General features: G+C 31.0%; 1 protein-coding gene across 6 annotated transcripts in view; it reads left to right on the top strand.

Annotated features, from left to right (window-relative positions):
• The window catches only part of Actn (alpha actinin), a 109,007-nt gene that overhangs the window by 35,345 nt on the left and 45,700 nt on the right, over window positions 1-27,962 (top strand). For 3 of the 6 annotated variants that reach the window (XM_075300464.1, XM_075300463.1, XM_075300459.1), the window contains exons 1-3: window positions 6,348-6,458; window positions 7,134-7,175; window positions 7,406-7,537. In XM_075300464.1, the coding sequence (XP_075156579.1) occupies window positions 7,421-7,537 (117 nt within the window). In that variant the 5' untranslated portion in view covers window positions 6,348-6,458; window positions 7,134-7,175; window positions 7,406-7,420. Of the gene's footprint in view, window positions 1-6,347; window positions 6,459-7,133; window positions 7,176-7,262; window positions 7,538-27,962 lie in introns of those variants that run through there. The other 3 variants (XM_075300461.1, XM_075300460.1, XM_075300462.1) reach the window with 3 other exon arrangements.

Genomic DNA, 27,962 nt, shown 5'->3' with positions numbered 1-27,962 from the left:
AAAAAACTTCTTTGGGAGGACATTTTTGGAAGTGCTTTTAAAGTTGTGTCTTAAAGGGTGATACGGTAAAAATTTTGTCAATATAAACATCTTTCAATTTTGCATTTTAAAAACCTGAACACCCCTCATTTTGAAGGTGTGTGTGTGTAGAATGTTGCTCCTATTTTGATTTTGGAATTCACTCTTCAGTTGTCAAAATGCCGTCCAAACAAGAAGAGCAGCGTATCAAAATTTTGCTCGCGCATCGCGAAAATCCGAGCTACTCGCACGCAAAGCTGGCAAAATCGCTAAAAGTTGCCAAATCAACCGTTACAAATGTAATTAAAGTGTTTGGGGAACGTTTGTCGACAGCCAGGAAGTCTGGATCGGGTGGAAATCGAAAACCGGAAGCCGCTGAGACGACAAAGAGAGTTGCCGGTAGTTTCAAGCGAAACCCTAACCTCTCTCTCCGAGATGCCGCAAATAAGCTGGGTGTATCGTCTACAACCGTGCATCGAGCCAAAAAACGAGCCGGACTATCGACTTACAAGAAGGTAGTGACTCCAAATCGCGATGATAAACAAAATACGACGGTCAAAGCGCGATCCCGGAGGCTGTACATGACGATGCTGACGAAGTTTGACTGCGTGGTAGTGGACGACGAAACCTACGTCAAAACCGACTACAAGCAGCTTCCGGGACAGGAATTTTATACGGCAAAAGGAAGGGGAAAGATAGCAGATATTTTCAAGCACATAAAACTGTCAAAGTTCGCAAAGAAATATCTGGTTTGGCAAGCCATCTGTACCTGTGGCTTGAAAAGCAGCATTTTCATAGCTTCCGGGACTGTCAACCAAGAAATTTACGTGAAAAAGTGTTTGAATAAACGTCTGCTGCCTTTCCTGAAGAAACACGGTTGTTCCGTACTGTCTTGGCCGGATTTGGCATCTTGCCATTACGGTAAAAAGGCCATTGGGTGGTACGCCGCCAACAACGTGCAGGTGGTTCCCAAGGACAAGAACCAAACACGCCAGAGCTCCGCCCAATTGAGAATTACTGGGCTATTGTCAAACGGAACCTAAAGAAGACCAAAAAAACTGCTAAGGACGAGCAGCAGTTCAAGGCAAACTGGCTTTCTGCGGCGAAGAAGGTGGACAAGGTGGCTGTACAAAATCTGATGGCAGGTGTCAAGCGTGAGGCTCGTCAATTCGTCAGATTTGCCGGGGACTTATCAGCCAACCTGCTACGCTTGTATTGTTACATATGAGAGTAACTCTATGTTGTATTTTTTGATATATTAAGTAAAGTTTCATTTATTTTATGAAACCGTCCCTATATATTATTAAAAAATTCATAATTTCACAACAAGTATTTACGAAAACAATATATTATGTAAGTGTACATATTTTTTATGGAAAGTCCATAAATTTTTATAAAAATGTAAATATTTATGTGCAAATTCATAGTTATTTTTTTGTGTGTAGTATAACACAAAAATTCATAAAATGGTTGTATTGGTATAACTCAAATTTAACATTTCTTAATCGACTAAAAAGCACTTTAAATCGAAAATGGAATTACGCGTCGTCATTTTGACGAAGGATGACTGTCCAGGGTTAAGGATGTAGCATCCTCAGAATAAATTCTAGACTATACTGATACAAAAAGTTTCGTTATATCAATGGAATGTGTCACTAAAAGTTTTCTTTATTATGACGACTTTTCTGTTGAATCAACGTAACGTTTCGTACTATCAACGAATATTTTCATTGTATTAATGAAAATGTTTCCTTATATCAATGACAAATGTTCGTTGGCTCAATTTTAATGAAATTTTCGTTATTTGAAACATTCGTCACATTAATGCAAATATTCAATACCTCAGCTAGTTTAAAATTATTTCATTAAACCAAAATGAATAATTCACTAAACCCGGATAATTTACTAAACCCAATGTGAATTATAGGAATTTGTTTTGATAATTGGTCGATAGTTTCGCTGTAAATAGAAGATGCTGATCAGGAATGTGGTAGTTCCGAAACAATCGTTCTCACTCAAAAAAACAGTAAACCCACCAGGAAGGAAAATGTTGTTTAATTTTAGAAAATTTAAGTTAATTTTAGAAAATTTTAACTGTAAACGCATATGTCACACCGATTTCACAAAAATAAGTAGTTTTAGGCCAATTTAAGAAAATTTATTAGACATTTTTTTCACATGTTAGAGAAAATTTTATATTTTGAAGGAAAAATCTGGAGTTTAATAGTGCAAACATGTCTTTAGTGTCATAGGAAGTCCACAATGGGGCCTTATTGTTGAACTTTAAAAATTTTAAGAAATTCTGAACTATTTTGCGGGAGACGAATTTAGTTAATCTTGTTTAAAATGTTTTCCTTTTTATACCCTCCATCATAGGATGGGGGTATATTAACTTTGTCATTCCGTTTGTAACACATCGAAATATTGCTCTAAGACCCCATAAAGTATATATATTCTGGGTCGTGGTGAAATTCTGAGTCGATCTAAGCATGTCCGTCCGTCCGTCTGTTGAAATCACGCTAACTTCCGAACGAAACAAGCTATCGACTTGAAACTTGGCACAAGTAGTTGTTATCGATGTAGGTCGGATGGTATTGAAAATGGGCAATATCGGTCCACTTTTACGTTAGCCCCCATATAAAGGGACCCTCAGATTTGGCTTGTGGAGCCTCTAACAGAAGCATATTTCATCCGATCCTGCTGAAATTTTGTATATGGTGTTGGTATATGGTCTCTAACAACCATGCAAAAATTGGTCCACATCAGTCCATAATTATATATAGCCCCCATATAAACCGATCCCCAGATTTCGCTTGCGGAGCCTAAAAGAGAAGCAAATTTCATCCGATCCGGCTGAAATTTGGTACATGGTGTTAGTATATGGTCTCTAACAACCATGCAAAAATTGGTTCACATCGGTCCATAATTATATATAGCCCCCATATAAACCGATACCCAGATTTGGCTTGCGGAGCCTCAAAGAGAAGTAAATTTCATCCGATCCGGCTGAAATTTGGTACATGATGTTGGTATATGGTATCTAACAACCATGCAAAAATTGGTCCACATCGGTCCATATTTATATATAGACCCCATATAAACCGATCTCCAGATTTGGCTTGCGAAGCCTCAAGGAGGAGCTAATTGCATCCGATCCGGCTGAAATTTGGTACATGGTATTGGTATATGGTATCTAACAACCGTGCAAAAATTGGTCCACATCGGTCCATAATTATATATGACGCCCATATAAACCGATCCCCAGATTTGGGTTGCGGAGCCTCAAAGAGAAGCAAATTTCATCCGATCCGCCTGAAATTTGGTACATGATATTGGTATATGGTCTCTAACAACCATGCAAAAATTGGTCCACATCCGTTCATAATTATATATAGCCCCCATATAAACCGATCCCCAGATTTGGCTTGCGAAGTCTCCAAGAGAAGCAAATTTCATCCAATCCGGTTGTAATTTGGAACATGGTGTTAGTATATGATCTTTAACAACCGTGCCAGAATTGGTCCATATCGGTCCATAATTATATATAGCCCCCATATAAAACATTCTCCAGATTTGACCTCCGGAGCCTCTTGGAGGAGCAAAATTCATCCGATCCGGTTCAAATTAGGCACGTGGTGTTAGTATATGGCCGCTAACAACCATACCAAAATTGGTCCAATCACACAAAAATTGGTCCATATCGGTTCATAATCATGATTGCCACTAGAGCCAAAAATAATCTACCAAAATTTTATTTCTATAGAAAATTTTGTCAAAATTTTATTTCTATAGAAAATTTTGTCAAAATTTTATTTCTAGAGAAAATTTTGTTAAAATTTTATTCGGTTCATAATAAAATTTTCATCATTTCAAAATTTTATTTCTATAGAAAATTTTGTTCAAATTTTATTCGGTTCATAATCATGGTTGCCACTCGAGCCAAAAATAACCTACCAAGATTTTATTTCTATAGAAAATTTTGTGAAAATTTTATTTCTATAGAAAATTTTGTTAAAATTTTATTTCTGTAGAAAATTTTGTCAAAATTTTATGTCTACTTTGTCAAACTGAATTATATACGTATTGGATCGATCTTTTTTTATTTAATATATACCACGTATTGACTTACATACAATTTAGAAGATGGTGTTAGGAGGTTTTAAGATACCTTGCCATCGGCAAGCGTTACCGCAACTTAAGTAATTCGATTGTAGATGGCAGTGTTTAGATGAAGTTTCTACGCAATCCATGATGGAGGGTACATAAGCTTCGGCCTGGCCGAACTTACGGCCGTATATACTTGTTTAGTTTATTTAACTAACGTACGTACAAACAAGTAAGGAAAGTCTAAAGTCGGGCGGGGCCGACTATATTATACCCTGCACCACTTTGTAGATCTAAATTTTCGATACCATATCACATCCGTCAAATGTGTTGGGGGCTATATATAAAGGTTTGTCCCAAATACATACATTTAAATATCACTCGATCTGGACAGAACTTGATAGACTTCTACAAAATCTATAGACTCAAAATTTAAGTCGGCTAATGCACTAGGGTGGAACACAATTTTAGTAAAAAAAATATTGGAAACATTCAAATCTGAAGCAATTTTAAGGAAACTTCGCAAAAGTTTATTTATGATTTATCGCTCGATATATATGTATTAGAAGTTTAGGAAAATTAGTGTCATTTTTACAACTTTTCGACTAAGCAGTGGCGATTTAACAAGGAAAATGTTGGTATTTTGACCATTTTTGTCGAAATCAGAGCTATATCTAAATCTGAACCGTTTCAATCAAATTTGGCACACATGACTTTATTACTAATTGTACTCCTAGTGCAAAATTTTAACCAAATTGGGCCAAAATTCTGTCTTCTGGGGCCATATAAGTCCATATCGGGCGAAAGATATATATGGGAGCTATATCTAAATCTGAACCGATTTCAATCAAATTTTGCACACTTGACTATACGACTATGTGTTATGTTTGTACAAAATCAAGCAAATCGGTATAAAACTCTGGCTGCTGGGTCCATATTAGTGCATATCGGGCGAAAGATATATATGGGAGCTATATCTAAATCTGAACCGATTTCTTCCAAAATCAATAGGGTTCTATTCTGACCCAAATTAGGAACAGGTGCCAAATTTGAAGGCGATTGGACTGAAATTGCGACCTAGACTTTGATCACAAAAATGTGTTCACAGACAGACGGACGGACGGACGGACATGGTTATATCGACTCAGGGACCCACCCTGAGCATTATTGCCAAAGACACCATGTGTCTATCTCGTCTCCTTCTGGGTGTTACAAACATATGCACTAACTTATAATACCCTGTTCCACAGCGTGGCGATGGCAATGAAACTTTATCAAAACATAATTCCGTAAACTAAAATAGAATTAAATTGGCTTTAGTGTCATATAGGGTTCATTTTTTTTTGAGTACAGTTTAATTAAAATTTTCTAAAATTAACCTACACACTTTCCTTCCCGGTTTTTTGAAATATAAAAAAATTCTCTTGCCAGATTTTTTTCAGTGCACAGTTATATTTGCTTTAATTTACTTCGTTCGTATTAATTTTTATCAATACCCTCTCGTTTGTAATTATCAGGGGTATATCCACAAAGAAATTAAACGAATATGCACTGCATATGTACGTGTGTATTTGAGATTTATTTGTAAACATAATCATAATTCGTTGAGAATAAACCCTTGCACCCACGCAAAAAGTGTCGTCAGACTCTCTTGGTTAAATGACAAATGATCATTCGCAACTGTCGATCGAAGAAATAATCTAACGGTTGCAGAATATACCGTATACGCATGGCAATAAGTATGAGTGTGCTGTCACGTATACGTACACAGGCAGGCACATGAGGAGTGATCGACAACCAATAATCCTGTGTTTTAATAATGGACAACAGTAAGTAGGTATATGCATGTGTTTAGATTCATTGACAATTCTTGTTTTACAGCTATCTTGCATTTGGGTGGGAGAATGGGTGGTTTAAGTTAAACTTAGTTTGGCTATAGAGAAGAGAAATTGGTGCATTGTACTCTTGCATACTCTTGTAACTCACACAGAAAGCCTGCAAACCTGTTAGACATCATTAAACAACGGTATTTGCCTTTTAATTTTTCTTGAATATTTTCATCTTCTCTTCTCTGCTTTACTCTGACGACGCAGTCAACTTTTGTGGCGAGAGTGTAATCAAAGTACTGGAGAGCATATCGTATGCTCTAGAGCAGAGAATAAATGAATGAGCGTAACCCATTGCTGCTGAATGCTAAAGAGATCATGATCATAAAGTTGCACAAATCTACAGAAAGTTTTGTGTTACGAGCTCGAACGCACAATTATCGTTGGCGCAACATTAGTTTTGAGTTGGCTACCAACGCGAGCGGGTCATTCTCTTTGCAAGCGACACACGTACATATCGTTCTAGTATACAAGTTTTGAGATATATATATATACACTGAATTGATATTTAAATATATATGGATTTAGACATTTCTTTACGGATATATTCCTCCCCATTATACTTCGTTTATTTTTTTTCGAAAATGACAAATATTTAACAAGAAAATAGAAAAAAAAATCAGGGGAAAAACTTATGTGCTTATTTTACTATCATGGATCGTTAAACCAAAATACATATATAGAAACATATATATGTATATGTATTATATATCTTTTATTTCCCCTAAATAAAATATTTTTAAATTAAAAAAGAACAACAAAATAAGTGTTATACAATCACCAGAAAAATAAAAAGGAATTGAACGAGAAAAAAAATTAAATTTTCTTTATGAAAAAACTATGATTTGCTACAAATAAAAGGAAATTTATATGTATGCGATTACGAAAATTGCAAATATTGCAAAAGAACCAACAAACACTGGGAAGAGATGCAATAGGAAGAAAATTAAAATTGTGCCAAAATTGTTCATTAAAAAAAACGACAAACGGAATATTTAAGTGGATATATTTTAAAATTAGATTTGAATTTGCTATAGCTTTGAGATTTTTTTGTTTTAAATTTGCTTACATTCAATTTTTCTTTTTTCTCTTTTTTTTTCTCTCCACATTTTATGGATATTTTAGATTTATAATCTTAAGGATACTTCGAACGAATTAAAAGAAAACGTAAATATATTTGCTTTATATGAAAGAAACTTTTTCGCTTTTTTTTTTGCTTAAATTCAAATTCAAGTGTTTTGTCCCTCTTCCTAGCCAGAATAATATTTAGTTTAACAATAATAAAGTTTAATTTTGAAAAAATTATTAATAAAAAAATTCCACAAAAATATAAAAATTAAAAGAAATTCACAAAACGAGAAAATTTTTTAACGGTTCCAACGTAATTTCAACTACAGTAAAACGAATTCAAAATGATGATGGAGAACGGTCTCTCCATGGAGGATTACGGGGATAACTACATGGAACAAGAGGAAGAATGGGAGCGTGAGGGACTTTTGGATCCAGCCTGGGAGAAACAACAAAAGAAGGTAAGTTCTAGCCCTCCCTGCCTAGCCTTTAAGAAAATCTAAGGTCCATTACATAAAAAAAAAATCTTTAGATAGATACTTCTAGATAGCCGATCATCGTTAACATAAATAAACATATACACTGACACACTAGCATATGTCTATATACACTTTTATATATGGGTGCGTGTGTGTGTGTGTGTATACACTAATCGAACTTATTGATTGGGAAAATATAAATCGTATGGATGGAAATGATATATAATCCACAATTCACACACCAACATACTAGCATAGCACTAACAGTTCTAGCAACTAGTATGTGGTATTGCTTTTTTTTATATATGCAAGAACATGGAACATGGATGTTGACCGTTGGATGTATTCACTACATCTACAGAGACAAGCAGCTGTTGAACACCACCCCAATAACAATCTTCTTGGCGTTTATTTATACCTCTGTTTTTTTTTTTATGTGAATTTCCCTCGCCGCTCGCCGATCCTCCTGATACTGCCACCCCTGATGGTGGGTCGTTCGCCTACGGACTGAATGCGATATTCTTCTTTTTGGTTTGTTTTTTGTCCTCATCACTCAAAAGTGAAACAATAACAATGTTCCTCTAGAAACAAGTGCCAGGAAGAAAGAGGAGATGAGAAATCAACGAATGGCAAAAATTTGTCTGCCTTATAAATAATATTTTGTCGCTTTTGCAAGAACCACCACCCACTCGCCCACATCTAGCATAGAATCTATTTTTTAATATTTTCCCACAAAACGACGAAGACGACAAAAAAACAATACCCCCTCAGTTGAGTGGCAATAAAATGGTTCACATTGAATCAGTATTCCAAAAGATTTGGCCGCGAAATGTTGTTAACATAAGGCTATTTGGCTATGACAATCACACATTTCCATGGATCTTTCATTCCAATCTTTGTCTATGATGGAATATCTTTCTAAATTCCATTTCCATTTGATTTGCCGTGTTGAGTTTCTGATTCCATTGGCGGCATATTCACCTCGTATCGTAGCCAACCCACTCGATAAAGTTTCAATATATTTTTCGTATGTAGATATATCGAAGAAGAACAAAAAAAAAAAAGCTTTTTTTCATATTTAAAAATAGATATGTTTTTCACATTTTCTTCACGCATTTTCTTTGCTTTTCCTCTATGTTTTTTTTTTTGTCTTCGACCAAAAATTTTTCTCTTTCACCATTTTCTTGATCTCAAGGAAAACGTATGTGCTTTGATCGTTTAGAACACGAGTTATAGATATTGCATATATTGTTTTTGTGTATAAGAAAATGTCGAAATATTGAGTAAAATATTGAAAAATTTCTTTTATATTTGTGACAATGTCAATTCATTTCATTTTCTATTCGTGAAATGGCCTTAAATCTAGGTTAATGGGTCTGGGACGAAATCTATTTCAATTGTATATATATATATATATATATATATATATATATATATGAAATGTGTGTGGAATAAATTAAATGATATAGAAATGATAAATATAAAATTTATTAATTTAAATAGTTCTAAAAGTAGAATTTAATAATACTGACAACTCATTAAACGAAAGGCAAAATTGTTAATTCAATAGTTTTTTTTATTGGATAAACTAATGTTTAAATATTGCATTAGTTTATCCAATAAAAAAAATTTATTGAATTAACGATTTTGCCTTTCGTTTAATGATTTGGCAATTTTGATTTGTAGTAACTCCTATTTAAATCAAGATTTCATGTTGTTAAAATTAGGTTGTAGATATCATTTATCATATAACATTTATTAATTTAAATATTTCCAAGTAAAATTTAATAATGCCACACATCTACATTAATTTATCCACACAAAAATTATTTACTTTAAATTTTGATCTTCATTTTTACGAGTTGGCAATTGATTTGTGATAACTCCTAATTAAATCAAGGTTTTTTGTACATAAAACTAGTATATAAATCTCATTTATTATATTGTATATATTCACTGAAAATCTATATTTTGGCTTTAAATGCGAAGTATTTAATGCAATTTTTTTCATTGAAGTTGCTTCACACGCAGAGAAGGAATATGATTATCTCAACCATGTTTCGAGGGCAAAATGTTATTTTTGGAGGTGACCATGTAACATGTTTGCCGCAAAAATGTTGTTTTCTCGGCAAACATATACATGGTTGCCGAAGCTAGACATATGCTTTTTTCGAAAATAACATGATTGCCGCAAACATGTTACATGTTCTCCGTCTAAAAAAAAACATTTTGCTCTCGAAACATGGTTGAGGTGATCATATTCCTTCTGTGGGTGCAGTTAATAAGATTATCTATCACTGACGCAAATTATTTGATACCATTAAATATTTAATTGATTCAATTAATTTATGTTATTGATTTCGCATTACCCTCAAGTTAGTCGATCGTAGAGGAAGCCTGTTTCACCACTCCTCAGCTTTTTTTCATCACTGTTAGTTGATAAATGGTTGATAATGGTTGAGTTTCGCCATAAAAGACGTTAACTCACATTTTAAAATTTTTATTTATATTACACCCAAACAAGTGAATCCACCATGAAAGAAAATGTAGATTTATTACAAAAAATTAACAAAACATAATTTAGTAATTACAATATAACAGGTTGGCTGATAAGTCCCCGGTCTAACCCGGTCATAGTTCCCTTCAAGAGCGATACAACGATTATAACGACCTTCCAATTTTTTGATACCATTTTGGTAGTACTCCTTTGGTTTTGCCTCAAAATAGGCCTCATTTTCGGCTATCACCTCTTAATTGCAGACAAAATTTTTCCCTGCGAGCATCCTTTTGAGCTCTGAGAACGAGAAAAAGTCGCTGGGGTCTAGATCTGGAGAATACGGTGGGTGGGGAAGCAATTCGAAGCCCAATTCATGAATTTTTGCCATTGGTCTCAATGGTTTGTGGCACGGTGTGTTGTCTTGGTGGAACAACACTTTTTTTCTTCTTCATATGGGCCCATTTTGCAGCGATTTCGACCTTCAAACGCTTCAACAACGCCATATAATAGTCACTGTTGATGGTTTTCCCCTTCTCAAGATAATCGATAAAAATTATTCCTTGCGCATCCCAAAAAACAGAGACCATTACTTTGCCAGCGGACTTTTGAGTCTTTCCACGCTTCGGAGACGGTTCACCGGTCGTTGTCCCCTGAGCCGACTGTCGATTGGACTCAGGAGTGTAGTGATGGAGCCATGTTTCATCCATTGTCACATATCGACGGAAAAACTCGGGGTGTATTACTAGTTAACAGCTGCAAACACCGCTCACAATCATCAACACGTTGTTGTTTTTTGTCAGATGTGAGCTCGCGCGGCACCCATTTGGCACAGAGCTTCCGCATATCCAAATATTGATGAATGATATGACCAACACGTTCCTTTGATATCTTTAAGGCCTCTGCTATCTCGATCAACTTCATTTTACGGTCATTCAAAATCATTTTGTGGATTTTTTTTGATGTTTTCGTCGGTAACCACTTCTTTCGGGCGTCCAGTGCGTTCACCGTCCTCTGTGCTCATTTCACCACGCTTGAATTTTGCATACCAATCAATTATTGTTTATTTCCCTGGGGCAGAGTCCGGATAGTCATTGTCAAGCCAAGTTTTTGCTTCCACCGTATTTTTTCCCTTCAGAAAACAGTATTTTAGTAAAACACGAAATTCCTTTTTTTCAATTTTTTTTTCACAATAACAAAAGTTGCTTCACAAAAGACGCTCTATGTCACAAACTAATTGACTTACAGACGTCAAATTTTGACACGAATCATTTGAAGGTTGGTACTATATAAAAATAATATGCATTTAATACTAGCGACGCCATCTATGTGTCAGACCGGGGACTTATCAGCCAACCTGTTACAAATGAGATCATAGTTACCGTTGTGTCACTTTATAATCAAATTTGCACATTTTTCTGGCAGCTGTAACCCTAAATTTCATACTTCTTGGATTTTTGTGCCACCTTTTTTCCATACTGTGCCACTTATTATTTACATTCATTTGGGAGCCACCGTGGTGCAATGGTTAGCATGCCCGCCTTGCATACACAAGGTCGTGGGTTCGATTCATGCTACGACCGAACACCAAAAAGTTTTTCATCGGTGGATTATCCCACCTCAGTAATGCTGGTGAGATTTCTGAGGGTTTCAAAGCTTCTCTAAGTGGTTTCACTACAATGTGGAACGCCGTTCGGACTCGGCTATAAAAAGTAGGTCCCTTGTCATTGAGCTTAACATGGAATCGGGCAGCACTCAGTGATAAGAGAGAAGTTCACCACTGTGGTATCACAATGGACTGAATAGTCTAAGTGAGCCTGATACATCGGGCTGCCACATAACCTAACCTAACCTAACCTACATTCATTTATACTGTAATAATTTTTAGTATTTTGATCTTATTAAGATTTCGCAAATAATCGGTTGTGTGAATGGACACGTGTACCGCCAAATAAAAAGTTCTATATTAGATAAAGAAATGGTTTTTAGTTGTTACTTTATAAGTGCACCACTTTTTTTAAATGAGTATGTCACCTTTTTTGACTAGTGGCACTTTTGACTTGGTGGCTGCTTTAGTAGATACAGTTATTATTATCAAAATAAATTATAACTTATTTTCGAGAATTTTTATATCGAATTTAACGTTTGAAACTATAAAATGTTTTTTTTTTCGCTTTTAAATGTTTGTCTTTAAGGTTTAAAGACACTTGACGTTATTTTGAAGATATTCAAGTTAGTCAAAATCGATAGAAATCCAGACTAGTATCCTAAATTTAATGAAAATTAATCATTGAATTTTAGTACACAAAATTCACAATAATTGAAGGATCAATTTTTTTTGATACTTTACTTTACTTGACCTTATTTCGAAGAAATTCGAAATGTCAAAATCGAAAAACTTCCAGATGGTATTCGTAATTTATTGGAAATTAATCACTTCATTTTAGGATAAATAAAAATTTTAATTTAAAGACCAATTTTTGGGATACTATAACACTTGACCTTATTCTGAAGACATTCAGAATTGTCCAAATCGAAAATTTTCCAGATGAGTATCCTAAATATAATGGAATTATTAAAAAAAAAAACACAAAACTTGCAGTATGCTTTCAATGATCTTAGGATTTATTTATTTCAAATTTGTGGCCTTATGTTTAGAGATCCGACTTTAATGTAATAAAAAAAAACTTAAGTAGTTTTTTTAAGTGTATAGATTATATGGCTTTTGAAGTTGAAGTTTATCTTTATGTGAGCGATTTATCTTTATCTTACGTGACATCATATTAGATCAACATGCATCCAAAATTTTAATTATTTGCCATTTTCAATGTAGCTATTTTGTAGAAATCTTGCATTGCATTCTTTATAAATGGCAACTGAAAATATACAGTCCAATGCAATAGAAATAAAACAACAAAATTCTCAAGATTCCGATAAAAAATTTACATTTCCACATAATGATTTTATTTTTTTTTTTCTTTAAATTTGTCATGGCAAGTAATTGTTGATAAATTCTTGTACGCTGATAAATCAGCAATGTACAATCTGTTCACTTTTAAAGGTAATCAATTGATGCTCTACAAGAGACTCATTGGATTGATTTGTATACCACCTCTGTTATTGTTGAGCCACCATAACAAATTACTCATGTACTGACTTTCTGTTGGTGTTGTTGTTTTTTAAATGAAATTCCAATCTTTTTCCAATTGTAAACGAAGGTCATGAAGACGGTGAAGTGTAGATGTTCAAATGCTTTGCTGTTGTTAAAGTGCTTCTCATACAAAAACATTCGTAGTAAAAAATCATCATTTCTCCCTACCCATCAAGATGACTGCCTTAAAGGCGGGGGTGTAACAGAAGCTGTGGCAAAAAAAAACATTTGGCGAAATTGAATAGGCATAGATATGTATGTATATGCATGTATGTTTTGCTTGTGCTAAATATGTGAGAGTGTGAAAAGAGCACATATTCATGTGGCATTGTTGTATATTCTCACCTCCTCCCACTTCCCCTATACAAAAATATGAATACCGGCCAGCCTGAGAGTACACCTGAGGGGTGATGCTTTAATTAAAAACAAAACCATACAACTATGCAATGAGAGTAACGGTAATGTGTGTACTTGGATGAGATAAAAAAGTACAAGAACTAAGTACGTATGCATACAATGACAAGAAGGCAACTAAGATAGCATCATAAAAGATTAGACCTATTGGGATCTTCAATCGAGCAGTAGATCATACAAAATATATGTGTGGAGAATAAGCGTATCTACACGGAAAAAAATGTATGTTTTATTCGAAACGAAAGTTTAGAAACGCGCTTTTTGCTTTTAATGGTAAATAGGAGTCGAAGGAAAGCGGCGTTACTGTATAGGCTATAAATTCGGAAAATGCTTTGTTTATAAGCACAATCACGTATCGTCTATCATGACACAATACTCCACAGAAAAAAATCTCACCAAAATTTTCCCAATTAAAAAGTTGATTGAAGTTAAAAACTTTTTCAATTAAAAAATTAATTGATACTATTAACCTTTTAATCAAACTAGAAAAATGAAGTCAATTAAGTCAATGATTAAAATTTTTAAATTTTCAATTAAAAAATTAATTGATACAATTAACTTTTTAATCAAACTCGGAAGAGTAAGACCCTTAATTCTGGATATTTTTTTTTAATATTAATTAAAAGAAATTGAAACTATGAATTTTTAAATGAAACTAAAATAACAGGTTGGCTGATAAGTCCCCGGTTTGACACATACACACAAAAAAATTTTTTTCCGATTCAATCACGAAATTAATTGATCCAATTAATTTTTTAATTGAAATGCCTCCAATTACAGTAATGATAGTATCAATTAAAAAATTAATTGACAGTCAATTAAAAAATTAATTGATCCAATTAAAAAATTAATTAATTTTTGTTTCAATTAAAAAATTTGTTGAATCAATTAAATTTTTAATTGAATATTTTTTAAAACGCAATATTTTAATTGGAAAAATATTCGTGAAATTTTTTCTGTGTAGATGGTGTCGCTAGTATTAATTGATACTATTAACCTTTTAATCAAACTAGAAAAATTAAGTCAATGATTGACAGTTTTTAAATTTTCAATTAAAAAATTAATTGATACAATTAACTTTTTAATCAAACTCGGAAGAGTAAGACACTTAATTCTGGATATTTTTTTTTAATCTTAATTAAAAGAAATTGAAACTATGTATTTTTAAATGAAACTAAAAATTATTAAAAATAGTTATAAGAAACTCATTGAAATATACTATAGCGATTAAAAATAGTTTCGTTTTTAATTAAAAAATTAATTGAATTTTGCAATCAACATCAATTAAAACTTTATTTTTTTAATCAAGAATGATATTGATACTCAATTAAATCTGTGATTGATACTATAATTTTCATGATTGAAGACTTTTCAATAAAAAAAAAATTAATTGGATCAATTAATTTTGTGATTGAATCTGAAAAAAAATTTTTTGTGTGTACTAAAGCCTGGCCGAAAAAAATTTCCTCTTCTTTGTAGTTATTAATACTCCACATTTCAGTTTATTTTATTAATTAATTAATAATTAATTTGAAAAATTCAATCAATTACATTACTATAAGAAAAAAATGGAGTAAAAATGTATAATTAAATTTTTCATTGGACCTATTAATTTTTCAAATTGATATTATCCATTCCGTGATTGAAACAGGTCCAATAACAATTAATTAGACCAATAAATTTCGTGAATGAAACAAAAAAAATATTTTTTTTTTTGTATTCGAAAATCGTGGAAATTATGCGAATCCCTGGGAGAACATCTATCCGAAAACTTTTTGTGGGGTATAGATAAATAATAAAGTCAGAACCATACATGGGCATGCTTTAAAAAAAGTATTGACTTTACGATTTACATCTGTTCTATCAATCGACTTTTGATATGAAAAGTCGATTGATTGTATACAATTACAGCGAACTATTTACCTTAGTTTTTTGTATGAACCTTTTGATGATTTACCTCGATTTTACTACGCTCTCAGATCATATTTACATAGATGTAGTTTAATGTCACATTAAATTAAAATTAATTGGTCATAATTAAAAACACCTTTGTAGATGTCACATTGTCGACCTGTTGTCGCTACTGCTTCTCACTTACCCATTAAATTTATGAATACATATTTGTGTGTCTTTAATGAACCCAAGAAATGTTTTTATTTTAGATAGTGAATGTATGTTGTATTCTTTGAATTGAGTTATTTCAATTTAAAATATATATATATATATTTCACTATAATGTAAATTATAGTGAAATTTCTGGGTATATAAACTTTGCAAAATATTCCTTTTAAAAGGTTTATTGTACTGTTAAGACTTCAAAGTCTATTATAAACAAAGACAATACACTTTAGAAGATGGGAAATTGGCTTGCGTCATACCAAATGTTGCATTGACGGCGCTAGGTCCATACATGTTTGTAATTTCTTTTATTTGCATTTTTTAAATGAAAAACTTAATTTTTTTAAATTGAACAATGTTAAATATTGGGCAATAAATTAAAAATTATATTTTCCCGTTTGTTGCAAGATATTTCCAACTCTTAATTTCTTTTTATTTGCATTTTAATGTGTCGAACCAAACGTGTAAACGACAAGTAGTGACCTAGCGCCGTAAATGGTTTGATGTCCTCAGCAGCCAATTTCCCCCATCTTCCTAAGTTTATTGTCTTTGATAATAACGCAAGAGGTGAAATTCTCTCTTAGTAATGAGTGATTAATGAGTGGTATCACACCAAAGAGACTTTGTTATCTGAGAAGAGATAAACTATTGGTTGTATGCAATATCAAGTCTACTACAGGTGGTGATTTTCTCTCTCTCTCTATATTTAGGTCAATTTAGGGTATCCATCTTTAAATATCACCAGCAAGGACAGAGTAGGGAACAGATAAATTTCTGCTTGTATGCAATATCAAGTTTATAACTAGCCAACGAATTTATTTTGATAAATTTCCAAAATTTTGCAAACATTTGCCAAAAACAAATAAAACAACAACAATCACCACCGGCTTTGTCCAAGTAATAACAAAACGAAATCCCAAATAAAAATCCATAATAATCAAAGCCGTTCAATGACACACAGAATTTTAACTGCTTGTTGTGTGTGTCAAAAAGTAAACAAGAGATGAAAAAAGATGGTTCTAAAGATTTCAGAGTTTTCATTGGTTTTTGAACGACAAGTGTCAAGCTATGAGAAATAATCGCTTGTAGAATTTACTTGGTAAATGTATTATTTTTACAAATATATATGTATTCATTACGGTTGACAAAATAATATCCATATCATTTAAAATGATATTACATTGAAGGAAAATATTATTTATATTATGATGTGTAAATGTTTTCAAAGAAAGTCAATCGTAAAAGATAAATTAAATTATTTTTTTTTGTGAACTAAAAAAATTAATTTATCATTTATGCTATGAATATAATAGCGCCAGCATGACTAAGATATTGATCAATGATTTCGCCGGGTCTTTAAATTGAGCCAACAAAATAAAATCGCAAATACAACAAATATTTTCGTAATTATACTAACATTTTCTATTAAACAACTTTTTTTTTTAAATTAAAATATCAATTATCCAAATTATCATTTTAATTAAATAATATACAAACTGTTTTCACTAAAAATTATATATATTATTATTAAAATTATTTAATTTACATATAATTGATAGTTTTATTTAAAAAAAATTTAATTTTCCAATCAAAATCATATAATTTTAATATTTGGGGGATTCACAAAGATAATTTCAAAACAGTGAGTGCACTCAGCAGAGATAGAGTAAACGCTACACTCTTGAGAGCTTAAGAATATAACAGAGACTCTCATGGTTCAGTTTTTATAGTAATGTAAGTGAAAAGGCAGAGAATAAATTAAAATAATTTTGGGTTTTAAATAATAAATTTAAAATGGAATTTTATGAAAGGAATTTATATGGGAAAAGTAGGTTTATAGTTTTATTTTTTTTAATTTTTTAAAATTATTGGAGTGTCAACCTGAGGTATAAGTGATTTCTAAAAATATAAATGTAAGTCTAAAATATAAGTCCAAGCTAAATATTATTATTTTAATTTTTAATAATCGTATTTTAAATATTTAGCTTAGACTTATATTTTAGACTTACATTTATATTTTAAGAAATCACTTATACCTCAGGTTGACACTCCAATAATTTTAAAAAATTAAAAAAAAAAAATAAAACTATAAACCTACTTTTCCCATATAAATTCCTTTCATAAACTGTTTATAAATTATTTTTAATATGGACATTAATGAGTTGTAAAATACAACCCTGTTTATAACGATATATGAAAAAATTGACATTTGACGTAACGAAAAGTTCTCTCTGATTCTCACTCACTCTTTATCCCAATAAACCGAAGGTCGCTAATGAACCCATTTTAAATTTATTTTTTAAAACCCAACATTATTTTAATATATTCTCTGCCTTTTCACTCTCTAGGTGAGACAGAAATCCCATAACATCGAAACGTTGAGAAATAAAATGAAAATGAAATAAATCACTGAGCAAAAAGCCCATGAAAAAAAAAATCACAAACTTAAAAAATTATCAATCGAGTAGGTTTTAGTCAATTTCAATTAAAAAATCCATTTATTTCGTTATTGAAATAATTAGAGGATAACTAACCTCCTAGATCATGGTCCATAAAATATGGTTCGAAATTTTTAAAACAATATTAGTTTTAAAAATTTTCAAGAAAATATTCAAAATTTTTTTATGTGTGTGTAACTTTTTGAAGCTTTTCTCATTTTCAAAAAAAAAAAAAAAAAACAGAACGAAAAAATGAAAGTGTGTCCGTTTTAATTGTAGCCTTTCACATCAAAAATATCCACTGAAATGTATGTGGGATGCGATGTCCACCAACAGAAATGGAAACCTGTGGGTGTTAATATCAACAGCTACCGTGCACCATTAACATCACACGGTATGACAAACAATGTATGACACTCGGTATATTTTTATGGTACATTTCTTAGATGTGATCTTGAACCATTTTCTTAAATAGAATCTCATGCGTCTGTTGGAAAAAAACATTTTTAAGACATTTATGTGTATACGATTGATTTTGTGGTGGCAACAAAAACAAAACAGGCATCATTTTTCTGGCACATATTCACAGTCTTGATGTGTTCATCATCATCAAAGGCATTACGATTGGTTGGGGGACAAATTTTTATTATTATAAATTCATAAAAAAGGTGATATTTTTTATATTCATAACCAAATGTCATTGGTAACAAAACAATATCTAAAATTAAAATGACATTTCAAAATATCTATGAACAATGTTTTGGCTGTGAAAATTTCTAGCTAAATTCATATTCATAGATGGCCATAATATATTCACCTACGAATATCTATACTAGAAATATTTGTATTTGACATTAATCAATGGTTTGCTGTGAATGAACCCCATATTCAAGGACAATATTTATTATTATGGCCTACGTGCACATTACTTGAAAGAATTTCTTTTCATTTTTCAAAAATAGAATAAACAAGAAAATTAATTTTCAAATATATATTATCAGAAAAAATATATGATATTTGTATGCACTTGATAATTATATTCTTAATTATTTAAAATTAGAAAATCTTGTTTTATTACTCTTCAAGACCGACGTGACACCCTTTTTATTAGAATTATATGATTGTACTCTTAGTTTAATTTATTTTCCAAAATAACCATCAATATAGCTACCATTGCAATTGTACCAATATGGCGTCAATGTCGCGACTGGAGATGAGACACGATGAGACTTTTTGAGCCACCTTTTTTATAATGCCACTATAGCTGACATACATTTTCTCATTTTTGGGGCTCCTTTTTAATTTGATGTGACAATTTAGTGGCAAATTTACTATTTCACATATTTGTGTAATTTTTATTATTGCCAATGTCACAATAACTTTTCATTTTTGTGCCACTGTACTTTAGGTTAGGTTAGGTTAGTTGGCAGCCCGATGTATCTCTTCAGTCCATTGTGATACCACATTGGCGAACTTCTCTCTTATCACTGAGTGCTGCCCGATTCCATGTTAAGCTCAATGACAAGGGAACTCCTTTCTATAGCCGAGTCCGAACGGCGTTCCACATTGCAGTGAAACCACTTAGAGAAGCTTTGATACTCTCAGAAATGTCACCAGCATCACTGAGGTGGGATAATCCACCGCTGCAAAACTTTTTGGTGTTCGGTCGAAGCAGGAATCGAACCCACGACCTTGTGTATGCAAGGCGGGCATGCTAACCATTGCACCACGGTGGCTCCCCACTGTATTTTAATTTATCTAGGACAACAATTAAGATGACGGATATGATACATGCTGGAAATTATATTCTTGTGATCTAATAAATGCATACATTTCGAATTGTATTCCTCTGCCTAAAAGTATGCAAATATTATGATGGAAACGTTTTAAATATTTGCATACTTTTAGATGGAGGTATGCACTTCCAAATGTGTGAATTTGTTGCCAGTTATGCTACTTTGTTTCCTCACGATGAGACATTTTGGGCCACCTTTTTCTAATGCCAATATAAATGTCATACATTTTTCAATTTGCTGTGCAAATTTAGGGGCAAATTTACCATAAGTTTGCCATTCCGCATGTTTTTTTATTTTACCCTGGCAATCTTTTTATAATTTTTATGCCTCTGTTCTTTAAAGCACAATATATTTTGAAAATTTGGAATTTGGATCATACCCGAGATTTTTTCTCGGGTATGTTCCATGCCGACATCTTTCTTTACTGGTGTGATCTAAAAATACATACATTTCGAACTGCACATGTGCGCCCAAAAGTATGCAAATATTTCAATAGGGATATTTGAAATCTTTGCATACTTTTAGGTGGAGTTATGCAGTTCGAAATTTTTGAATTTGTTCTCAGTTTTGCCACTTTTTACTACACAACAGTTGGGTTAGGTTAGGTCAGGTTAGGTTAGGTGGCAACCCGATGTATCAAGCTCACTTAGACTATTCAGTCCATTGTGATACCATATTTGTGAACTTCTCTCTTATCACTGAGTGCTGCCCGATTCCATGTTAAGCTCAATGACAAGGGACCTCCTTTTTATAGCCGAGTCCGAACGGCGTTCCACATTGCAGTGAAACCACTTAGAGAAGCTTTGATACTCTCAGAAATGTCACCAGCATCACTGAGGTGGGATAATCCACCGCTGCAAAACTTTTTGGTGTTCGGTCGAAGCAGGAATCGAACCCACGACCTTGTGTATGCAAGGCGGGCATGCTAACCATTGCACCACGATGGCTCCCAAAAACAACAGTTGGTAATTATGTGCTAATACTTGCAAATGTTTACGAGGAAAAAATCAAAAACTTGCAAATTCTCTATCTCTTAAATGTCAAATTTGATCTCTCTCTGTCTCTCTTTTGCTGGATTTGTGGAGTAAAAAACGACTTATAGTAAAAATTTATGACAATTATCAAAAATGATCGAGTATTCGAGTTAATTTTTAGGGACTTTCACATTTATCACAAGTTTACCATTTCACATTTTTGTACTGAAAACTGTAATCATGTGATCTTATGCAACTATACAGAAAGAAATTTCACGGACATGTTTCCAATTAAAGTCTTAATTGAATTTTAAAAAATATTCAATTAAAAATTTAATTGATTTAAAAAAAATTTAATTGAAACAAAAATTAATATGTAGTATCAATTAATTTTTTAATTGACTTTCAATTAATTTTTAATTGACTTTCAATTAATTTTTTAATTGATACTATCATTTCTGTGATTGAAGGCATTTCAATTACAAATTAATTGGATCAATTAATTTCGTGATTGAATACAAAAAATATTTGTTTGTGTGTATCAAAACTATTCCGCTACACTAGTTGCATAAATTTCAAACTGCATGCCTCCGCCTAAAAGTATGCCAATATTTCAATGTAAATTTTTATAATTAGGCAAACAGGTTTAGCCATCCATCAATCTACTAGAAATATCAGTCTTTGAATAATGGAAGAGGAAATCATTGTTAGATTCATACAAATTGGCCTGTTTCATAATTATATATAAACCATAATATAACGAAAAAAAGTTTTTGTTTTAGAATTTATGGAATAGATGCATTCACTAACAATACCATAAGTTTTATACGACAAGTCAAAATAAATTCCTTTTTTTTTGAGTGAAATTAATACAATTTTTAAATTCATACCTACATAATATATTTAAATATTCTATGAATGATTTTTTTTTCTTTAAAAAAGTTCACATTTTCAAAAAGTATAGTATATATACCGCCAGCAAAACTTGTTTATTTTATTATTTTCGTTTGGTAATATTATACAATTTTAAACTAAATTCTAATTTATGGCGTAATTGTTATTTAGTATGCAGTTATTGTTGTTATTGCCTTAAGCACTATGCTCATTTAATGTTCAAATTTAGCATAACAAGAAACCTTCAAATGTCAAGTTGACAATAATTGAGATCAATATGCAAACATTATCTCAAATTAATTTATTCTCTTATGTATATGTAAACTAATTTTTGAAGAAAACAAATTTTAAAAATACAAAAAAAAAAAAAAATAAAAACAAATAATTAAGAAAACTGACCATATTTGTGTTTGATGACAATTTGACAGATACGCTGACAAATGAAATATCTCTTATTATTGACATTTCTCAAGCAACATATAGAATGACTGTCTGGATATATATGAATATATTTTTAGATATAGTTTTGAAAACAAACATTTGTAATTAACGTAAATAGAAAAAATATATACGAAATTCAATAGTTTTGTATACATATGTTTGGTCATATATTCCCATTATTATGAGGAAAAAGGTAAAGCAAAATAATACATTACTGTATGAAATAGAAAGAAAAGTAATAGAAGATATAAATGATTCATAGAATTTGCAATTGTCAAATTATCAAGAATTTTAGCATATTCAGATATAAATACACAGAAAGGAATAGAACCCAATTATTTCCTATTAAAAAGTTGATTGAAGTTAAAAACGTTATACCTCATTCACATTACACTTCCAAAATCCACTTTTACTAGATTTCAACTGTCATTTGCCTTATAAAAAGTAGATTCCAAATCTCGAAAATGTAGATTTCGAGCATAATGTGTATAGCCTATTAAATTAAAAACTTAACTGATAAAATTATGAGTAAAACTAAAAAATAAAGTTCGATAAGAACTTAATGTAAAAAATTTTATGTTTTTAATTCAAATATCAATTATTCAAATTAACATTTTAATTAAATCCAAATTGACATTTTAATTAAAAAATAAAGCCTGTTAAGAATGTTATTGAAAAAAATATTTTCATTTAAAGGTATAGTTTTGTTTGCAAATAATTAGTTTCAATATATGTATATACTATTCATAAGTTCATTAAATTTCGTCTCAAATGCAAAGAAAAATCCAATTATAATTATAATCGGAAAATACATAATAAACCAATGAATGAATGAAACTTTATTTCCGACAAAATTTCAATATAATTTTTAATTGGAAATATGTTTTTATTTAATTAAAATGTTGTTTGGTATCATTAATATTTTGATAAAAATTTAAAATTTTTTAATCATATCCGTTAATTTTTAATTGATTACGTTGTCAACTTCAATTAACTTTTTAATTGGATATATTTGGGCTTCTACACAGAAAAAAAATTCACGAAAATTTTTCCAATTAAAATCTTAATTGAGTTTTAAAAAATATTCAATTAAAAATTTAATTGAATCAACAAATTTTTTAATTGAAATAAAAATCAATCACACAAATTAATAGTAACAATTAATTTTTTAATTGGATCAATTAATTTTTTAATTGACTGTCAATTAATTTTTTAATTGATACTTTCATTTCTGTGATTGAAGACATTTAAATTAAAAAATTAATTGGATCAATTAATTTCGTGATTGAATCAGAAAAACATTTTTTTGTGTGTAACTCCTAAATTTCATCTCATAGTGGGTGAGGTCTCATTATTTCAGGCTTTTTTCGACTATTCCGTCTATTATGATACCAAAGTGGTGAACTTCTTTCTTATCACTGAGTGCTGCCATCCTCCTTTTTATAGCTGAGCGACGTTCGCTGTTAGATAAGGTTTGAAACACTCACAAATGTCACCAGTATTAGTGAGTGGGCACCGCTGAAAATCTTTTTTGGGGTTCGTTTGAAACTGTGATTGAACCCAGGACCCTTTTTATGCAAGACGGGCAATGCACCATGATGGCTCCATTCATCAAACAAACAACATGTATTTTTTTGTATTTTACATTCTAATCATAGCTTAATTATTAGGAACTCACAGCTGAGGCCGAAAGTTGAATTCGTCCTTTTGAAAGAAAACAGAGAGGGCCATATTCAGAAAAAATATTAGTAATATTTTTTGAAAAAAAAAACCAATATTCTATAAAAAATTAATAATTAAATGGCTTTTTTAATATCAGGCATAGAGGCTGAAAATATTGCAATTCTCCAATATCGAGGACACTTATCTATTGCAATTTCCTATAGTTGAGTTCGTCCGTCTGATAGAAGAGAGAGCCAATCACCGAAAACATATTTCTCAATTTAATTTTTATTCAATTTATGAAAATATTCTATAAACAAATTAATTGATTTAATTAAGTTTTCAATTTCAAGTATAGATCTCATTGCCTTCACAGAAAAAAATACCACTAAAATATTTTCAATTAAAAAGTTAATTGAAGTTGAAAATTTTTCAATTAGTAAATTAATTGATATAATTAACTTTTTAATAAAGATATAAACAATAAGTTAATTAAGTCAATGATTGAAAATTTTAAAATTTTTAATTAATAAATTAATTGGTACAATTAATTTCTTTATCAAATTCGGAAGACTATACAAAAAACAATGTTTTTGGTTCAATCACGAAATTAATTGATCCAATTAATTTTTTAATTGAAATGTCTTCAATCACAGAAATGAAAAAATTCTTTGAAGGTCAATAAAAAAATAAATGATCCAATTAAAAAATTAATTGATACTATTAATTTTTGTGATTGATTTTTGTTTCAATTAAAAAATTTGTTGAATCAATTAAATTTTTAATTGAATATTTTTTAAAACTCAATTAAAATTTTAATTGGAAAATTTTTCGTGAAATTTTTTTTCTGTGTATGCCAGTTAAAAAAAGTGATGAACATTTTTTAAATTTTAATTAAAAATGTATTTCAAACAATCAATTGTTAATCCAAATAAAAACTCTAAGCCAATTCAGAAAGTAATCGAAAATAGTTCCTCTTTTTAATTAAAAAATTAATTGACTTTTGCCATCAACATTAATTAAATTTTTAATTGAATCAATTAAAAAACAATTGGAATTTGCTAATGAAATCAATTAATTGTTTAATCAAACATTTTTTCTATGCCCAATTAAAACTGTGATTTATACTACAATTTCGTGATTGAAGACATATCAATTAAAAATTAATTGGATCAATTAATTTCGTGATTGAATCAGAAAAAAAATTTTGTGTGTTGGTAAACGTACACAGAAAAAAAGTTATTTTTCTGTAGTTACGAAATTATTTGACCCATTTAAATTATTACAATCACGGAAATGATCATATCAATCATCGACACCAACTAAGAAATAATTGAAACAAATAAAAATTTAATTAAGTTAAATTTTGTTTATGATTTTAGCTTTGATTTAAAAAATAGGTTAAGTAAACTAATTTCTTTAGAAAAAAAAATAATTTTTGTCTTCTATCACACAAAATTAAAGCTTTAATTGAAATTTCTCCAATCACAGAAATCAAACACCAACGTCAATTGAAAAATTAATTGATTCAATTTGAAAATTTAATTGATAGAAATTTTATCGATTTTAGTTTTGATTAGGGAGTCACCGTGGTGCAATGGTTAGCATGCCCGCCTTGCATACACAAGGTCGTGGGTTCGAATCCTGCTTCGACCGAACACCAAAAAGTTTTTCAGCGGTGGATGATCCCACGTCAGTAATGCTGGTGACATTTCTGAGGGTTTCAAAGCTTCTCTAAGTGGTTTCACTGCAATGTGGAACGCCGTTCGGACTCGGTTATAAAAAGGAGGTCCCTTGTCATTGAGCTTAACATGGAATCGGGCAGCACTCAGTGATAAGAGAGAAGTTCACCAATGTGGTATCACAATGGACTGAATAGTCTAAGTGAGCCTGATACATCGGGCTGCCACCTAACCTAACCTAGTTTTGATTAAAAAAATGGTTGAATCTATTACATTTTTAATTGAAACTTTTCTAAAAATTCAATTAAAATGTTAATTGTCAAAATATTGGTGATATATATTTTTTTCTGTGTATGTTAGATTTTGATTAAAAAATATTAATGAGAATATTTTCTACCTGATTTGACAATAAATGAAACATGGTATTAAGAGAGAACTTGATTTATTTTACTAAATGGGCCTAATATTTCATACACATTACACTTTCAAAATCCACTTTTAGATTTCAACTGTCATTTGCCTTAGAGATTTTCCACTTTTAGGAGTTTTTGAGCCTAATGTTAATGAGCTATTATATACAAATTTCCCAAATTTCTGTTTTAAATATTGTAATACATTTAATTATCAATGAATATTTACTGTGATCATCTTCAGGAATAAAATTTTTTCACATCATATATACAAATGTCATGTTAAAGATGCTGCAATAATTCAAATAATTGCAAAAGACACCACTGGGCTACACTTACCACCTATAGTCTATTCAATATGACAAATTCCATTGCTCCCTCTCTCTTTTTCCCTATCTCTTCTGCTCTGTAGTTTGAGAGAGAAAGAGGAATTCACCTCTTTCCATACAAAAATTGATGCGTTTTATTATCTTCTCTCACATGGTAGAGACAAGCGTCAAATTACATTCGTCCAAAAATGGGTGCTTATTTGTTTGCATTGCGCCGGTCATAGCTTTTTAAAAGCTTTGTGATCTCTAAAAGAAAGATATGAAAAAAAGCTTTACCTATAGAGAATCGTAAAGATATTTATCAACAAAAACAATGCTCTTGTACCTTATAGTAAATGCTTTAAGAATAAGCTATAGTACCTTTGGGCAGGGGGTGTGCACGAATTTTAATTATTTTGCGCATGCGCATAAAAGCTCTCCTCTTATGTGTGAAGAAGTGAGGTGTTATATTGTTATCTATTGGTCCTCACAAGAAATATAGACTATTGGTCATTCTCTTTTCCTCTCTCTCTCTCTATCAGATTGTCAAGAAGTTGTGGAAATCGTGGGCTAGATAGGAGACCAACAAAATATTCAATGTCTTTTCTCCTATATATTTATACGAGTATATGTTGCCAGCCAACATATGTCAGGCGTCAGTCATTTCTAATTTTTGAATTTTTCTGACAAACGACACAGCCTTGCGAATGCTGTTGCTGGCTTTGGGAATATTTCATAATATTTGATGTGTATGACTACTGCCACTGCCTCCGCCATAACCAAGCGACAGCATCATTGGCCGTTAGTATTTTTAGCCAAATTATACAATCCCCATGGTCTATTTAAAATCAAAGAAAAGGAAAAGCCAAAAGTGAATTTCTGTCTTTTCAAAAATGAATTGTTGTTTACAGCAATATGAATAAAAAAATATTACACTGAAAAAAAGTTAAGAAAAAAATATAACATTTAAAAAAAAGCTAAATATCGACGAACAGATTAAGGTTCATAGAAAAAAAATTCTGATTCAATCATGAAATTAATAGCTCCAATTAATTTTTTTAATTGATATTATTTCAATCAGGAAAATGATAGTACTCGTATCAATCACATAATTAAATAGAAATAAAAATGTACTTGTTTAAAAAATTAATTGATTTCTTCGGCCCTTTTAATTACATTTTTAATTGGTTCAATAAAAAATTCAATTGATTTTGGTTGCAACACTCAGTATTTTTTTTTTAATTAAGGCAATCAATTATTTATTGTATTTTTATTTATTCAGAATTATTTAAATACATTTTCTTGTAATTTTGTAGTAGTTTCTACATTCTTTTGCATTTTTAGATTATAATTATATATGTATATAATTGAATTATTCTTTAATGAACCAATGAAAAGTATGTACAGTGAAGTGGACACTCACGGTTGCCTACATTTTGTCCACATTTGGGAGGTGTCCACTTATGCAATTATTTGTCAAATGTCCCACCACTTTTGAGAGGTGTCCAGTTTGAGAGGTTTCACTGTATATAGTCACAAATTATTCCAACAAGTTCGTTTAAAGTTCAAATTGAATTTTCAATTGAATATTTTTATACCCTCCACCATAGGATGGTGGAGGGTAT

This window comes from Haematobia irritans, chromosome 3, assembly GCF_050003625.1.
Source record: "Haematobia irritans isolate KBUSLIRL chromosome 3, ASM5000362v1, whole genome shotgun sequence".
In the NCBI taxonomy this organism is placed as follows: Eukaryota; Metazoa; Arthropoda; class Insecta; order Diptera; family Muscidae; genus Haematobia; species Haematobia irritans.
Note: the sequence above shows the minus strand (reverse complement) of the source record. Positions and strands in the feature narration are given on the sequence as shown.